Raw genomic sequence first — 17,148 nt, forward strand, 5'->3', positions numbered from 1 at the left:
CCCAGTCCCTCTGCAGCTCTCCTGGAGCCCCTTTAGGCCCTGCAAGGAGCTCTGAGCTCTCCCTGGAGCCTTCCCTTCTCCAGGTGAGCACCCCCAGCTCTCCCAGGTGGTGAAGCTTTCAAACAGCTCCTTTGTTTCCAGTGCTGATTCCTGTGCTGGTACAGGAGAAATCGTGGTTTGGGGTCGTTTTATTTCCTTTTATTGCTGTGGTGTTGGTGGGAACAGAGGAACTGGTCTGACTTGACAGGAAGTGAGAAGGGGGGAACATCCCTCCATCCCACCCCCCAAACAAAGCAGGAGTGTGAGGAACACTTAAGTGAGCGAAGTTTGGCCTGGAAAATGCTGGCATGACTTGCCTGTTTTTCTATCCCAGTAGATAACTTTTTCCTATTGAGAGCTGAAGTTTTGGCTTTTTCCAGAGCTTGGAATCGCTTCCATCAGCTCAGTTTTAATCATCTGACCTAGTGCAGGAGGAGAAGACGATGACTGCCTGAGCATGTGATCCTTTCCCTGGTGTGTCCCAGTGCTTGCTGTTAGAGATGCTGTGTTTTGGCCTTCACATGAAAGTGCCAAATTCCCCAAGGTGGTGCAATTTGGAGAGAGCCAGGAAATGAGTGAAAAAATATTTGTGGAAGGGCTCTATAATGGACACAGAGTTTGGCACAGGAGGGTTAGGAGAAAACAGGGTCGTGGAGAGAGAGATGGGAGAAGGGGGAATGGCTTTAAACTGAAAGAGAGGTAAGTTTAGATTGGATCTTCAGAAGAAATTAGTGAGGAGGGATGGGGCTTGGAGCAAACTGGTCTAGTGGGAGGTGTCCCTGCCACAGCAGGGGGTTGGAGTGGGATGAGCTTTAAGGTCCCTTCCAACCCAAACCGTTCTGTGGCGATTCTGTGAAAAGCCTGACGTGTTTAGGGAAAGTAAGCGGAGCCTTTTGAAGGCTTCACACCGTACGGAGCAGGGCAGGCTGCTTCTTCCACAGCTCCAGAGCAGCTCTGCGGATTGCCCAGGCCTGACTCCGGAGAGCGCCGGGGGCTGGAGGCACCAGCAGTGGCTGCTCTCTCCTGTAGCCACTCACCTTCAGCCAGATGGATTTTCCACTCCTCTCTGCCTCGCCAGATGTGGGACAGACAATATTTATGGCCTTCAAATCTGCCTTCCTAAACAAAACCAAAGATGGAACAAGGAGCCTGGCTCTCGGGTGAGATGGTGGAAAGCCTCTCCGCAGGTCCCGCTGTGAGCTCTGCCTGACCTTTGGTTGTGGAGGAACCGGCGGGGAATTTTTTCCTTTGTGAGTCACTCATTCCCAGCCAAGATCAGCTGGAAGTTACCAAAAGCTTTTCCGTTTGCCCTTCTGGTCAAGGGCTGGAGCGGGGCGATGGAAGAGGGGCAGGATGGGCGCTTTGGCAGGGCCAGAGGCACCTCGGGCGCTGTGAGCTCAGCGGGAAGGGGAGGACGTCGTGGGGAATGTGGTTCATCTCCTCTGTCCAAGCTTGGAGCAGGGCTCTTCCCAGCTCTGGCTGTTTTATAGCCACAGCCGGAAACTTCTGGGGGATGCTGACGCACGTCGGCGGGAGGGATAACAGTGCAGGGAAGCAGCTGAGCCTCCCAGCTCCTCGTGGGCCTGAAATCCTCACCCGCGGGTGTGCAACCCCATTCCCAGGTTCCCCACCATTGGAGAAAGGACTGTGTGCAGAGGGAGTGCTGGGCTGTGCATCCAGCATGGACGGGATGGGCAGGGAAGCAGCAGCAGGGAAAGGAGCTTTGAGAGGACGTTTGCTGTGCAGTGATCCTGAAATTGTTCTCTTTCCCTTGACAGAATGAATTCCTGCATTGAGTGAGGGGTGGTAACACCTCCGAGGGATCAGCCTCTTGTTCAGAGACACGGGTTGAAACTCTCGAGCCATTCCTTTGGTTACAGAGAGAGAAAATCTTGCAGGGAATCTTCCAGACGGATTTTGCTGTGCTGTAAAGAAATGTAATTCTTCCCCAAAGATGTCTAGACTTGATAGTTGTCATGCTGATGCTGAGGGGAGAAACTGCTCCTTGCTTTCATGTGGAGCCACCTGCCCGTGGAATGGCAGGTTTGCCTGCAGGATACCCCTGGAGCTGCTCAAGGCCAGGCTGGATGGGGTTGTGGTGGAAGGTGTCCCTGCCCCGGGCAGGGTGTGGAACTGGATCATCTCTAAGGTCCCTCCCAACCCACCCCAACGCATTCCATGATTCCGTGGTAGCTCACCGGGCCCAAATAACATCATCCTTTAGTTCGGCTGCTCTCAGCGTAGCCCTGACGGTGCCCAGAGCTTCTCTTTGGTGGCCTCTCCATGTTGATTCCCGCTCAGCAGGGAAGGCTGGGCATGTTCCAGTTCTGCTGCTGGGACCGGTGTCACCTGCTGATCCCCTGTGGCACCTCCCCCGTGTCCCCAGCAGGGACGGTGCCAGCAGCACCGTGGCTCCCACAAAGCACCCGCTTCCCTCGGACTCCAGAAGGGCAGGCTCCCGTCTCACCCCCCGATATCCCAGCTCCCGATCCCGGGCCTGTCTGCTCCGTGCTCTCTTCCTGCAGCAGCCAGCGTGGAGGGGCTCCCTCTGCTCATTTTTGCGCGGCTCTTCCGCAGCGCGCCCGTTGCTCGCGGCCTGCGTCCTTTTCAAGAGGAACTTTAAAAGCCTGGAGATACCAGGTGTCTGCCTCTGTCTGGATTCCGGGATGATAGGATTATTCATCTTAGGAAGCTGCAGCTGGGTACAGTCGGTGGTAAAAGACCAGACTGAACATTTTGTGCCTCGTTACCACTCGAGCGCTTTGGAACTCACGCTATTTCCAGACGGCTTCCTGTTCTTTCTCAGTGACCTTGCCTCGCTTTTCTGGCACACCGAGCCGGCTCCAAAACTTACACCTTAGATCCTGCAAAACTTAACTTCTGATGGAAGCAACCCTGGGGAAGACCTTTGGAAGATCAGAGCGTTTGCTGCCTTTGAAGGGGGTGGGTGGTGACTTCTCCTCAGCCTCAAAGTCGGGATCTTTTCTGAGAGCGGTGAGGACAAAGCTGCACAGGGAGAGCTGGGTTCTGTCAACAAATCCATGGAGCAGCTTGGACACCTTTTACCCCATCTCTCGGCTGAAGGAGTCCTGCGGCAGGCTGGGATAACTCAGGCATCTTGCTGCCATCCAGGCACTGTTGGTGGTGTCAGGAGTGAAGCTGGAGTGCTCATCCAGGGGAGTTTGTCTGCTCTGGTCCTTACAGAGCCACTGGAAATCGATGAAAGAAACGTTTCCTGGTGGTTTCTTCTGAGATGGGCCACGGTTGCTTGGCTGGAAGGAGCACAAGGAGAACTTCAGCCCTGCCTGGAGTAAAATACGTGAGGGGCACCTTGATTGTTTCTTTGCCAGCTTGGAATTCCAAAGTAAATGGCAGCAGAAGGGATATTCTAGCAGTTCCCACACCTGAATGTTCGACTCCAGTTTTATCTTCTTTTTGAACTTACAAAACATTTGGAAGTAGTCAAAGACAACACAAAGAATCAGGGCAGGGATGAGGAAATATGCCACTGGATCCTGCTGTTATGCCAGGAATACTGACCTGTTAATGTAGACCACTGCTGATCCAGAAATGTGGAGTTCCTGTAATACCCAAAATACCCCAAAACAATTCACAGAGGATGTAACTGCTCCTCCAAGGACCCAGGTCTCATCTCTTATTTAGCATTAAACATCTGGGGCTCCTCCTTTACATGGTTTTTTTATGTGGTCCTTTGGTTTGCAGGGCTTTGGTCTAAGTCGAATTTTCTGATTTACTTATTGCCATCCATGCTGGGATGGGCATTCCCTGCTCCTGATTGCCTCCCCTTCAACAATAACCACGTAAAGCCCAGCAGAGGCAGACTCAAAGGAGTTTTCCTCACCTTTAAAGGGGAAAGTTGGAGAAGGAGCTGAATGTGCTGGATACTACAAACGGAGCTTGCTGCTTTCTGAAAAGGCTGTTGGATATTCTGCTTCCGGAGAGAGGGAAAAGTTAGGCTGGAATGGGAATCAGGGAGCAAGAGGCTCATACAAAAGCATTCCCAGTGCTGAACCTTTGCAGGTATTCAGGACCCAGAGGGCTTCTGGCCTTTTAGGAGAGGTAGTGGCACGGGAAGGAGTCTGGGATACAAGATTCCATATCCACATATGAGCTGCCAAAGTAAAAGCACGGGATCTTATCACCATCATTCCTGGTCCTGGAGACGGTTTAGCCTCGTAAACCTGAACACCAGACGTTCTCAGTAGGACGTGTCTGACCGAGATCAGCCTCTTGCCCAGGGAGCTGTCGGCCGGGAGGGATCGTTTCCCTGTGGAAAATTCCCTGCCCATGGGAATTTCTGGCACGGGACCGCCGGCTGTCAGCTGCCCGATGGCAGGAAGGGGGCACGCGGGATGCGTGTCCCGGAAAAGAGATGAGAGGTGCTCGCTCTCCCAGATCTTTGTGTCCTGGCTGCTGCTGGAAGCCACAATGATCCCCCCTCCCCGTGTCCCAGCACAGCTGATTTGTTCTGCCCGGCCTCTGGTGCTCCAGGAGATATCCCAAACACGCCGCCATGGAGCCAAGAGAGCGGATCCTGAAACCGGAGCCACAGCCCGAGGCTTCAGTAAACAGGATGGGGGAACACGAAGCAGAGAGTCCAGCCAGCTCTGGGATCGCTGTAAAACAACCCAGCAGAGCAGTGCTCCCAGAAATCCACCTCCCAGAAATCCCAGTGTCTGTGCTTTGCTTCCACCCGTAACCACGGATTTTTCGGGGGGTGGTTTGATGTGTACGTTCTTGGCCAGTTTTTCTTCATCCTCACCTACGACTTGACTTTATTTTTAAAGAACCTGAGCTCAAGATCCCTTTAAATACCCGATTTAAGCTCCCCAAACCGTAGAATTTGGCCAGAACAGGTGGCAGAAGATCCCTTCCCTGGTATCCCCCCGTGCTGGAGCTGATCTCAGGTGTGGGTTGAGGCGCAAGTTGGGAGCTGGACACAGCAACTTTGGGTGCCAGGGAATATTTGTCAGCCAGAAGTGTTCCAGCTGCCGTTCACCCAGGCTCGTGCTTATCTCCACAAGCTGTCTGGGCACGGATTATTTTGCTCTCCCTTCCACTAATTGCTGCTATTCAAAATAATCTCTTATAAACACCCAGGAGCCAGTCTGAGCTCGGGGGGGGTCAGGAAGGATCTCTGTGCTTGGCTTCTTGTTTGGCAGCTGGAGGAGTGGTTGTGAAAGTCTCCATGAAATGCATCCCGGTTCTCTCTGGGAAGTGGGATCTTGGTGTCAGCACCCCACTCTTCCTGGGAGGGCACTGCCTGGCTGCTGGAGGATTTTAGAACATGACCTTTCCACCTCTGATGACTGAAGGGAGCCATTTTAGCTGCGTTTCCCTTAAAAAGAGGTTTCTCTGTGACAGTTTCCCCACTGATAAGGTGTCGGTCCCCCTCCCAGGCTGACAAGCTGGAGCACTGAAGACAGTTGAGGAGTGTGATGGCAAAATCCTCTGGATCGCTGAGTGCTCACGGCAGGCTGGCAGTTGATAAATACCTGGAAATGCTCTGCATTCTCCCTGTTACCTCTATTAATATTAATATATGCTAAAGGAGCACCAGCAGCACTAACTGCAGGTACAGTTGAACATTTGTGCAGTTTTCAGAAATAGTGGGAGCAGTGACATTAAACATATGCAGGAATCCCCATAGTTATGAATATTTACAAATATTGATTTTGGCAGGAGCACCTAATTCAGATGTTCTGAGCTCCCTGATGCAGCGTGTGCGTCTGTCACACGGTGCTCCTCAAACTCAGGGCTGAGTTAGTCTCAGATCCTGAGGGATTTCCCTCAGTGAATGAACTTTGTGATGACATTTCAGTGTTTGGGAAATACAGTTGGGGAATAAACCCCCTGCCCCAGCTGCCTGTGATGAACACACAGGGTCCGAGTGGGCAGTGCCTGTTCAAATTGGCCTCGGTTGCTTTAAATGAACCAGAAACTGATGTTTTTCTGATGCTTTTTTCTGACACCCTGTCACTCCTGGAGCTCTGGCAGCCTCGGAGCCGTGCCCATTCCCTGGGGAGCCTGGGCAGTGCCCAGCACCCTCTGGGGGAAGAACCTTTCCCTGATACCCAACCTAAATTTCTGTTTCCCCATAACATTCTTGGTAAGTGTGGAGAAATATTCATGCTCTGAGAAGACACCCGGATGGGTTTTCTTCTCTCGTTTTCCCAGGCTACAGCAGACACCAACAGTGATTTCTTCTCATTTTTCATGGATACAATCGGAGACATGGCTTCATTATTTTATTTTTTAAATTTTTTCTTTTTTCAACTTTGAAATGATTCGAAAAACTATATTAAGAATAGGCTTTGTGGAAACTGGGGTCAAAACGAGCAGAGACAATACATCCCTAATGAAACTTCCCTAAACCATCCAGCTACAAATTGGGCTTTTCATTCCCATTTCGCTCCAGATGTCAGTGAAAGCACAGCTCCTCCTAAAGCAGCCTAATGTATGTAAACCATCGCAGGAAGCAGAGCCTGCGGAGCCTAGGAGACTGCAGATGGAGAGAAAAGGCTCCTGATTCCATAAAAATAACAAAACCTGTTTTACCATATTGTGCATTAAATATTGTTCATTTGCATACTTTCCATGGCGAGGTTCTCAAAGCCCACCATGTGGTGGACTTGTTGGAAGTCGGAAAAGAGACTCTTTCCCCAAATGGAGACGTGTTAGTAGAAGCTGCTGCTTAATTAGAAAACAAAAATAGCTGGTTTCCTCTATTTTTTTCCTCCTTTTCTAGGATTTTTTTTGAGTGTGGATTTTCGGTTGTTTACACATAATTCAATAGAATTAGGAGGGGAGGCATAGGTGCAGTCGCTGCAAATAACTGGATTTTCGGTGTTTTACAACAGCCTGCCTGCTTGGAACAGGCAGCAGCAGGGATTCCTCCATGGAGAGTTTCCAGCAGATAGCCAGGCAGATTGTAAATACTTCTTAGATTGTGGTTTTTTGCATCTTTATATAGAATGGTGTGATTTTATTTGTATCTGTGGTGCATCCGTGGCTCAAGCATTGAGTGGGGCAAGTGTGCAATGCCACAAGTTATTCAGAGGATCCTAGAATATCCACAGCTGGAAGGGACTCACAAGGGTCATCAAGTCCAGCTCCTGGCCCTGCACAGGATGCCCCAAGAATCACAATTAAAGGGATGAAAAGGAAGATGAGCTTAAGGAGAAGGAAAACCTGTGGGGTAGGAGTCTCGTGTCTGCAGGAGCTGGCAGGGTCTGGAGAAGGATGGATTGAGAGAGCTTGGAGAGAGCAGGTTCCCTGTCCCAGCAGCCGTGGCTTGGACCCTGCCCACAGCAGGGGCTTGGAACGAGGTGATCCTTCAAGGCCCCTTCCAACCCAAACCATTCCACAATTCCGTGCTCCCGATCCCTCTCCGCCGCGGGGATTTCTCGGGAGCGGTGGGTGGTATCCGAGCACAGGCCCCCATTAAGTGCAGCCCTGGAGAGCTCGGGGCTCTGAGGCTGGAGGCTGCCAGCTCCCAGTCAATCCCTCGGTTTATAAGCTGCCAACGTAAAGAGTGCCGGGTGGGCGCCGTGCTCCGGAGGGCTCCGGAGGGCTCCGGCATTCCGGCCCTTGGCGGGAGGCCGAGGAGCGGCCCACGCGCTTGGCTGCGGCCTGCGCCTTGCCAGGGAGGGTGCAAATCAAGCGGGCAGCTGCGGACTCCAACGGAGCAAAGCTCCGGCTCGGCTTTTGTAGGGAAAAGCAGTTTTAGATCCCCACGGAGATCCCTCCACAGCTCTGCAGGCCGCCGGGCCGCGCCGCTCGTCACCTGCCTTTCCACAGCCTCGCGCGCTCCCGGCCGGCGCTCGGGACACGGGGCGCTCCCTCACACACCCGGGACACGGGGCGCTCCCTCACACACCCGGGGCACGGGGCGCTCCCTCACGCCAGCCCGGGGCACAGCGCACCCTCACCCTCACACACCCGGGACACGGGGCGCTCCCTCACACACCCGGGACACGGGGCGCTCCCTCACGCCATCCCGGGGCACAGCGCACCCTCACCCTCACACACCCGGGACACGGGGCGCTCCCTCACACACCCGGGACACGGGGCGCTCCCTCACGCCAGCCCGGGGCACAGCGCACCCTCACCCTCACGCACCCAGGACACGGGGCGCTCCCTCACGCCATCCCGGGGCACAGCGCATCCACCTGCTGCCCTCCGTCCCGTGGGAATGCCCTCTGCGCCCAAACAGGGGGCATGCACCCCAAATTGCCCAGGAGCCTGGTGGGGACGCTGACGCCTTCCAGCTGCTGGGACTTGGGGACCCATGGCGGGACTTGCGCTAGGGTAGGAGCCTCTGGTGCTTCCAGCCTTGAAGGTCCCGTTTGATGGGAGCTTTGCAAATAATTACCTTAATTAGACATCATGTCTCCTGATTATTCCCATGGATGTGGGCTAATCGAGAGGCTCAGGGTAAATCCTTCCTGGAGAAGTTATTGGAGGACTTATTTTTTTTATATATTGAGGAAATCATTTTATAATTAATCACAGAATCTCAGCGTGGTTGGAGTTAGGTGGGACATTAAATTCCACCTTGTTCCACACCTTCCACTATCCCAGGTTGCTCCAAGCCCCATCCAGCCTGGCTTGAAACACTTGCAGGGATCCAGGGGCAGCCACAATTTCCACAACTTCCCCGTCCAACAAATAATACTGAAGGTGCCCTAGTGGGTATTTATCTAAAACAGGTGATGGAGTTAAAAGGAAGGCCCGTGCTTGTCCTTATTTCCATGAATTAAGCCCTGTCCTTGGCACCTGCCTGCAGCCTCTGCTTTGGCCCTGGGAAGGCTGATGGTGTTAATTTGGTCCTTTTCCCCGTTCCCTTCTCCGCAGCAGCAGCAGGAGATGCTGGCCATGAAGCATCAGCAGGAGCTGCTGGAGCACCAGAGGAAGCTGGAGCAGCACCGACAGGAGCAGGAGCTGGAGAAGCAGCACCGGGAGCAGAAACTGCAGCAGCTGAAAAACAAAGAGAAAGGGAAAGAGAGTAAGTGGCCAAAGCTCCCTCGTTTGGGTGGTGACAGGTGGATGGGAGCCATGGAGCAGCCTCAGAAAGCTGGAGGAACCTCCTTGAGGGCATGGGGAGCTTGTGAGGGGACTCATCAGGGGGATTGAGGGGAAGAGAGAAATGTATTTCTCTGCTTTATCTTCATTTTCGTCTCGCTAAATGCCATTTTAGCGTTTTTCAAAAGGAAGCGTATCCTCTCTTCCCTTGATTTTACATTTTTTGAAGTATTTTTGGCAGCATTCCTAATGGAGGCAGAATATTAAGCCCATGAAATACACCAGATGCACGCTGCACTCCTTTTCTCTTTCTGCTGCTCTGAATTCCACTCCTTTTAAGACGTAGCCTGAGTTCTCAGCTCTCCCCTTTTTGAAGCATTTCCATTCAGCAGGAGCTTTTTTTTCAGGAGGTGACAGCTTGTGGGTGCCTTCCCCACTATGTGTCATTATGCACTTGAGGAGATCATTGTGGCCTCACAATGTCCCTTATCAGAGACAATCGGGGCTGCTTGTTAGGGCTTCTTTTGCAAGTGAATGGGGGGAAAAAAATACCTCCCCGAGTTGTGCCATCAACTCCTCGGGTCTGGTTTCGTGATGGGAGGAGTGGTGGAAGGAGGATGGGATGCTGGCTGGAAACTGGGAATAAGATAAAGCTCCAAGAACTTTTTTAGTAGGGAAAGACTGGGGTCTGGGAGACCTTTCTAAATCCTAGAAAGACCAGAGGTCCAGAATCTCTAAGTGTTTCCCCTTCCCCCTGCTGCTCCCATCAGCTGTTGATGTTTGATCCATGTTTTGCTGGGCCTCTCCTCAGAACTGATACCTGCCCATCCTCATTAAAGTAATCTGGAAAGGAATTTAAATGCCCGAATCTCTGGAAAATAGGAGCAAAGCAGCTTTTGGGTGAAACACAGAGGTGTGGAGGAAAAAACCCCGAATTTGGGGATGTGAAGTTGAAGATCCTGTTCCCATGGCTACAGGTTTATTTTTAAATTACTTTTTGTTTAAGAAGTGCTGTGGTGTAGAATCATTATCGCACCTCGGCTCTTAAGGACACTTAAGTTATTTTTCTCACATCACAGAATTTGGTGAAGAGAAGCTAAAATTGTCCTGATCTGAAATATGAAGAGAGTGTGAGAGAGGTAGAGTTTGTTCTTCCTCCTTATTAACACCTCTGCTCTGGAGCCAGGCTGGGAGAGCTGGGGGTGTTCACCTGGAGAAGAGAGCAATCCAGGGAGAGCTCAGAGCCCCTTGCAGGGCCTAAAGGGGCTCCAGGAGAGCTGCAGAGGGACTGGGGACAAGGCATGGAGGGACAGGACACAGGGAATGGCTTCCCAGTGCCAGAGGGCAGGGCTGGATGGGATATTGGGAATTGTTCCCTGGGAGGGTGGGCAGGCCCTGAATGACCCCAGCTGCCCCTGGATCCCTGGCAGTGTCCCAGGCCAGGCTGGATGGGGCTTGGAGCAGCCTGGGATAGTGGAAGGTGTCCCTGCCCATGGCAGGGAGTTGGAATTAGAGGATCCTCAGGGTCCCTCCCAACCCAAAGCACTCTGAGGTTCCATGGTATCTTTCAGCTTCCAGTAAAGGAGGAGGACCTTCCAGGGGAGCCTTCGTAAACCTTCCAGTCCAAAAATGTTGAGCTTCAAGTCTTCGAAGCACCGGGTTTATCCCAAACTGCCAGAACACAGCCAGGTTTGGTTGTTGTGAGGGTGCTAATGGATTAAGGGTGACACATTCTGCAGAGAGAAGGCTTTTAAGCATGCATTTGTCACCTCTTCTGCCACTCAGGGGTTTATCTCCAGCTCTTTGCTTGAACTTTCCGCCAAGCCTGTGTTTGTAGAGCTGGTGAGAAATGCAGGGCTCCAAAAAAAGGGAATTTTCTCGCTTTGGTGTTGGAGCAATTTTACACCTTCAGGCAGTGCCTTGTGGGAATGCTGCAGCCCCCTGCTCCCGGGGAGAGCCCAGGGCTTGTTCCCCCAGCGTGTCAGATGTCACCACGTCGTCGAGCATGGCGCGGGAGACGAGAACTCGGCGGGGTGATCTTTTAGTTCTCATTCCCAGCAGAGCAGGCAGCTTCCCTGCCCTTTTCTTTTCGTCCCAGCCCGGATATTTTCCGTTGGAGCTCCTGCCTTACGCCACGGTGTGGATGAACCATCATTTTCCACGTGTCCCCTGCCAAACTTCGGCTGCATCGCTCCGTCAGGAGCCCTGCCTGGGAGCCTGGGCTGTCAACCTGATGATCACTGGGATCCATCATGGCAGGGAAGCAGCCTGCTCTCCATTGTGCAGGGAATCATGAGCAGGGATTACGCAGTTGACATTTTAGCTCTGCAGAATCACTGACTCCCTTATTTTTTGTTTTATTTTTTGTTCAGCGTTAGGTTTTCCATTTGCAGCGAGAGATTTGCGCGCCTGTAAACGAAGCGAAATCCTGCGTCGGTCGGGGTGTACACAGAGACTTGGGAACAAAGAGGTCCCTGTTTACAGGAGTTTGCAAGACAAAACCTACATATGAGCCATTGGGCTCATTCCCCTCCTGCTTTCAGATGTGACATTTAACAACTTGAGGGTGCACAAGACCCCTTTTCTTAAATAACTGTGGTTCAAAGAGAGCTGGGATACCCCGGACAAGTGCTTTATTCTGAGCGTGCTTCTATGCAAGTGTAACATCCTCTTCTAGTGAAATAAACGCGATTTCATCTGTGTTTTCAAGCATAACTTGTGAATATATGCCAAGCTAAAGGGATGAAAAGGGAGAGCTCCTTTCTGGAGGCACTTTGTTCTTCTCTCTTTGAAAGCAAAGTTCCTTTTTTTCAGGCTGGCAATGAAAGATTTGATTCGGAATCTTTTTTAGAAATCTAAAATTCCTTCAAATGCGTGAGCTGGTTTAATAGCCTTTCTAATGCATTTCTTTTTTTTTAATCCCAGGTGCAGTGGCAAGCACAGAAGTGAAGATGAAGCTGCAGGAATTTGTGTTAAACAAGAAGAAGGCTCTGGCCCACCGGAATCTCAACCACTGCATATCCAGCGACCCTCGCTTCTGGTACGGGTAAGTGGTGCTGGGCTTCCTGCAGGGTTCAGCCAGTGCCACCTTTGTCCCCCATTCCCTGAGGGAACAGACCTGGTGTGCTTGTGGGATGAGCCAGAGCGGTGACAGGAGTGCTGTGCATTCCCAAAATGCATTTTCCAGAGGGTCCCAGTGCGAGTGGTTTTTGTGTCCGCTGTGATGGTCACGGTGCTCTGCGTGTACAGAGAGGTCTTTGCTGTCATCCTGAATCCACAATGATTCAAGCTCACAAGTTCTACAGTCAGAGATCAGTTTTTGTAAGTCCTCCAGCTTTTCACCCAGGATTTGATCCTGCCTGGTGTTACAAAACTCGAACTTGAGTCAAATGAGGAGTCATTTTTTCTGTTCAGGAGTTGGAATTCGATGATTCTTGTGAGTCCCTTCCAGCTCAGGATGTTCTGTGATTCAGTGAATTCCTGCAACTCAGGATGGGCAAGCTTTGCATTTTAAAGCCTTTAACACTCATTGCTCTTCTGAATCTCTCAAAGTTGGAAGTGTTGTTTTCTTGGCTCTTACTGGAAACATCCAGTGGGTCCAGTCTGCACTTCCAATCACAACTGTCCCAACATCTCTGTTTTCAACTGAAAATATTCAACTGCTGGTCTCCAGTTTCAATTTCAGAAATTAACTTCTTCATTGTACAAAAGACAATCAGAAAATTTGATGTGCCTTGAAAGTTTCCGCTGCTATGGCTTTGTCACTGTCTACGTTAAATAAAAAACCAAAGTGCTTTGGATGTTGGCTTTAGTGACCTTAAAATTCGTGAGATTTTGAGCTGCAAAAGTCATTTCATTTTGCCATGAAACTTGTGTTCAAGCTGAGGCACTGACAGTGTTTTAAGTCTTAAGAAATAAACGTGTGTACAGGGAGGATGAGGTCATAGCCAGAAGATGTTTCCAAATTCCAGAAACTAAGCTGAAATGAAATTTGAAAGCTGTCCCAGCTCTGAGCCAGGACAGAAATGCTGAAGGGGAGTTGGCAGAAGAATTCAGATGTTACTGGAGGCAAAGTGAGATTGAGCAGTTTTAATACATCTCTGAAAATCTAATCTGAGGCTTGGGGATTTCATTAAAGGTGGTTGAAGGCTCTGAGGCCCCATTTCTTTAAAAGTTGGTTAAAATAGCAGTTAATGCAGGAGTGGTACAAGGTCAGTTAGAATTCAGGTTGCCCAGAGCAGCTGGGGCTGCCCCTGGATCCCTGGCAGTGCCCAAGGCCAGGCTGGACATTGGGGCTTGGAGCAACCTGGGACAGTGGAAGGTGTCCCTGCCCTTGGCAGGGGTGGAATGGGATGGGATTTAAGGACCAAATCCCACCCAAACCATCTGGGATCCTGCGATGCAAGGCCAGGGGTGCTGCAGGTTTTTGGCCACGTTGTGTTTGGGGTTTCAGGATGGTCTGGGTTTGTTGTGGCACTTAATAATCCAAGCACCCCTTTCCTGTGATGCTGTGGGGTGCCAGCGCCCAAAGCATCACACAAGGGTTTAAGGTCATGCCATCCCCTCATTTTCCATCCGTTTTGGGGTGGGGTGAGGGTTGGTATTCTGGATTCCAACCCGAGATGGACAAAGCCTTGGGGCCTCACACAGATCTTTCTCGCTGCTGAGTTGTCCTGCTGAGCCCTCAAAGGAGGGCAGCAGTGCAGGATTTTTTACATGCACCCTTCACTTGTTAAAGCAGAAGTTCAGGATTTTTCTCTTTCCATCCTATTATTAAAAAAAAAAAAATCTTTTTTCTTTTTTTTTTTCCCCTCAAGAAGAGAAACAACCTTAAAATTCCCGACATGTTAGTATTTATTTATATGGCATCTCATAGGTTACCAGCTGAGCTCTGGAGGCATTCCTGTCCCCACATAGCTGTGATGTGATGCAGTTGGGTGGTGGTTGGGTTGAGCACACACGAGCGGGGCTTGCAGGAGATCCACTCCACGCTCCCACTGTGAGCAGGCGAGGCAATTAAGTGGGAACAGATGCTGGAAGAGCCTCTCGAAGCACCACGCCTGCTTTTAAGCACTTCCCTCGGTCTTAGTAAGGTTTGTGAATTCCTTTTTTTTAAAAAAAAATGGAAAGCATTGCTTGGAAAAAAAAAACCCCAAAAACGTCTCCTGAGGGTATTGAACACCATGATGGTCTGACATCAGTGGCTGTGGCAGCAAAAATGTTGTGCTGACATGGAATCACAGAGGTGTTAGAGTTGGAAAAGACCTCTAGGATGGTGTCCCATCCCTGGAAATGCTCAAGGCCGGGTTGGACAGGGCTTGGAGCAACCTGGGAGAGTGGAAGGGGGTGAGCAAGGTGGTCTTTAATGTCCCTTCCAGCCCAAACCACTCTGGGATTTTGTGCTAGGCAACAGCAGAAGAGGTTCTCTGGAGCTGCATTGTCAGACTGTGCCTCCCGTGGGTCCTGATCCCACTGGGCAGCGCAGCTCCCAGGAATTTCTGCTCCCTGTGATTTCCCTGGGCAGTTGTCAGCAGTGCTTGGGAAGCAGCCGCTCCGTGTGCAAACAGCCGTGAGTGGAGTTCCGCTGTTTGTGTGGTGAGGAGGTAGAGAGGTACAATTACACTTGGAATTACACATCCAGTTACCCACTGAACGGTCCCAGCACCCACAGGTGCGGGCACAGAGCATCCCAGCACGGGTACACGTGTCTGCATGTGTGTCCAGTGCACCTTGGTGAACACGTTCGAGGGAGGGTCTAGCAAGTCATGGAATCGTCAAGGTTGGAAGAGACCTCCAAGATCATCCCTCCAACCCTTCTGTCTGTGCACGTGGGTGTCTGAAGGAGCTCAGGGGACAGGGCATGCCTCGAATGAAGGGATGTGCTTTCAGGAATGCCTGCAAGCTCCGTGGAGTGTCCAATTTCCTCTTGTTCCAGAGCTCTGAAATTCCTGAAGGGGCACGCAGAGCAGTGCATGCTGCTGGGAGCAGCGTCAGCTCCCAGTCTTGGAGCCAGGGAATGTGTTCCTGTTTGCAGAGCTCAATATCTGTCATTCAGCAGTCCCAGAGCACATCTAAACAGGCCCTTTGAATTCCTGCACATTCCCTAACAAAGTGGTGAAAATAGCTTCAATGTACTTGATTGTGCTGCTTAGGTCATGGTTTGAAAAAAAAGAAAGAAAAAGGAAGGGGGAGGAGGGGGAAAAAAAGGTCTGTTGCTCATAAAGAACCAAAAATGTCATTGTGTGGCTCGATGGGGCTCAGGGCTCTTGGATCACAGCGTCCAGGATTCCTGGGAGTGAAACATCTCCGCGTGCTGCCTTCCCACGGAATGAGTGGATCCCGGCAGGAAAAGCCACGTCTCCCTCCAGGAGGGACTCAAACATTTTTCTGTTTGGGGCTGTTTTGATTGCAGGTGAAGATTGAAGTGCGAGTGGGGGCATTCAGGGGCGGGTGTGGGTGGCAGTGGGAAACACAGCCCTGCAAGAGCCGCAAAAGTCATTTATGTTCAGAGAAATCTGGGATATGAACGGGGAGCGCTGGGGAACCACGGTCATTCATACTTCCAGAGAATCCCAGAATGGTTTGGGTTGACGGGACCCTAAAGCCCATCCCCTTCCAAGCCCTGCCATGGGCAGGGACACCTCCCACAAGAAGGTCTGTGGGAGTAGAAAATGTTGAAGTAGGTGTTGGAATAAAGATTTCAGAGGTTTTTTTTCTTTTTGTAGTAAAATTATGTAGAAAATTCAATGCGTTTTCCTGGTATTTCATTAGCCCCTTATTTTTTGAAGGCTTTGACTTGCAGTGGAATTGATGCTCTGGATCTCAGCAAAGAGCCAACTTGTGAGCTGAGCTTGCACTCCAGGGGTTGGTACTGCTCGAGAAGTCGCAGGAACTTGTGCAATTTTCAGCTGCGAATGGCTCATTTTGGTTCCTTGAAGAGCCTTTTGTAGGAGAACATTTTCAGCTTGATTTTTACGCAATATAAAATTGCAAATATTCACCTTTATTTTCTTTTTTTTTTCTCCACAAAATGCTTGCTTTCTGTTTTCCCAAATCCTTCAGTTTTTAGAAGAAATACAGGGTTGAAATTCTGTTTATTTAAAGTTAAGTTGAGAGAGCCCAGTGAGTGCCACCTGCACGGCTAAATCAGTCATTCTGCTGATGGAGCTGCTCTGCTGACTGGAGACTTCTCCCAGGCTGGTGGAGCTCCTGAGAAACAGCAAAGCTGGGCACAAGTCATTAAGCAGGAAAGATGAAGCCAACAAACTGGTAGGAGGCTGAGAAAACTCATTCATTATTTAATATCCTCAGCAAACAGACTGTAATTTACTTCCAGCAGCCTGCTCAAACAAAGCCATAAATTATCAGCTCGGTGAAGTTCAGCTGGAAAGGTGCTGAGTGCTTTGACCCCGTCTCTGCTGAGCTCCTGGGATGGGAGGACAGGCAGGAGGAGAGGCAGGAGCCACCTGTGTGGCCTTGGACTTTGTCTGCTAAGCCTGGAGTTTATTTTAGGGAGGGAAGTGGTTCACTCGCTCTGGAGTGGAGGGGGGTAACACCACCTGTGCTGAGATTCAGGGACATGACTTAGCAAAACCCAGCCCAGGTTACAGGCTTAGAATTTGTACTCGTGGTTCAGTACCTGCATGAGCTGAGCCAAGGTGGAGCCTTACACTGAAAACTAAGTTGATTCCTTCCCGTAGATTGGATTTTAGTGGGGTTTTTTGTAGGAGCACCAGGAGGAGAAAGCCTTTGCCTTTGCCTGTGCCCCGTTCCCCGCTCCCTGAGGCAGCAGGCACTGTGCTCATCCCCTCTGTGTGTCACCGGTGTAAAGCTTGTCCCTTCTCTTTCCTTCCGTGCAGGAAGACCCAGCACAGCTCTCTGGACCAGAGCTCCCCACCCCAAAGCGGCGTCTCCGGCACCTACAACCACCCAGTCCTGGGGATGTACGATTCCAAAGACGACTTCCCACTCAGAAAAACAGGTAGGGCTGCCCTTCCCTCGCCGTGCCGCTGCTCTCCCCGCCCTCACGCTCAGCCCGCTGATCTGATTTTCCTGAAAAACAAG

At 51.1% G+C, this 17,148-nt stretch overlaps 1 protein-coding gene across 3 annotated transcripts in view; it reads left to right on the forward strand.

The window, feature by feature from the left end:
- Positions 1-17,148, forward strand: part of HDAC4 (histone deacetylase 4) — a 78,980-nt gene that overhangs the window by 3,152 nt on the left and 58,680 nt on the right. For 2 of the 3 annotated variants that reach the window (XM_042035228.1, XM_042035229.1), the window contains exons 2-4: positions 8,920-9,067; positions 12,010-12,130; positions 16,944-17,065. In XM_042035228.1, coding sequence (XP_041891162.1) covers positions 8,920-9,067; positions 12,010-12,130; positions 16,944-17,065 — 391 coding nt within the window. Of the gene's footprint in view, positions 1-8,916; positions 9,068-12,009; positions 12,131-16,943; positions 17,066-17,148 lie in introns of all 3 variants that reach the window. The other variant, XM_042035230.1, reaches the window with a different exon arrangement.

Source organism: Corvus kubaryi, unplaced genomic scaffold (assembly GCF_017639235.1).
Source record: "Corvus kubaryi isolate FWS band 111438036 unplaced genomic scaffold, C.kubaryi_AGA036_p1.0 37383, whole genome shotgun sequence".
Taxonomy (NCBI): Eukaryota; Metazoa; Chordata; class Aves; order Passeriformes; family Corvidae; genus Corvus; species Corvus kubaryi.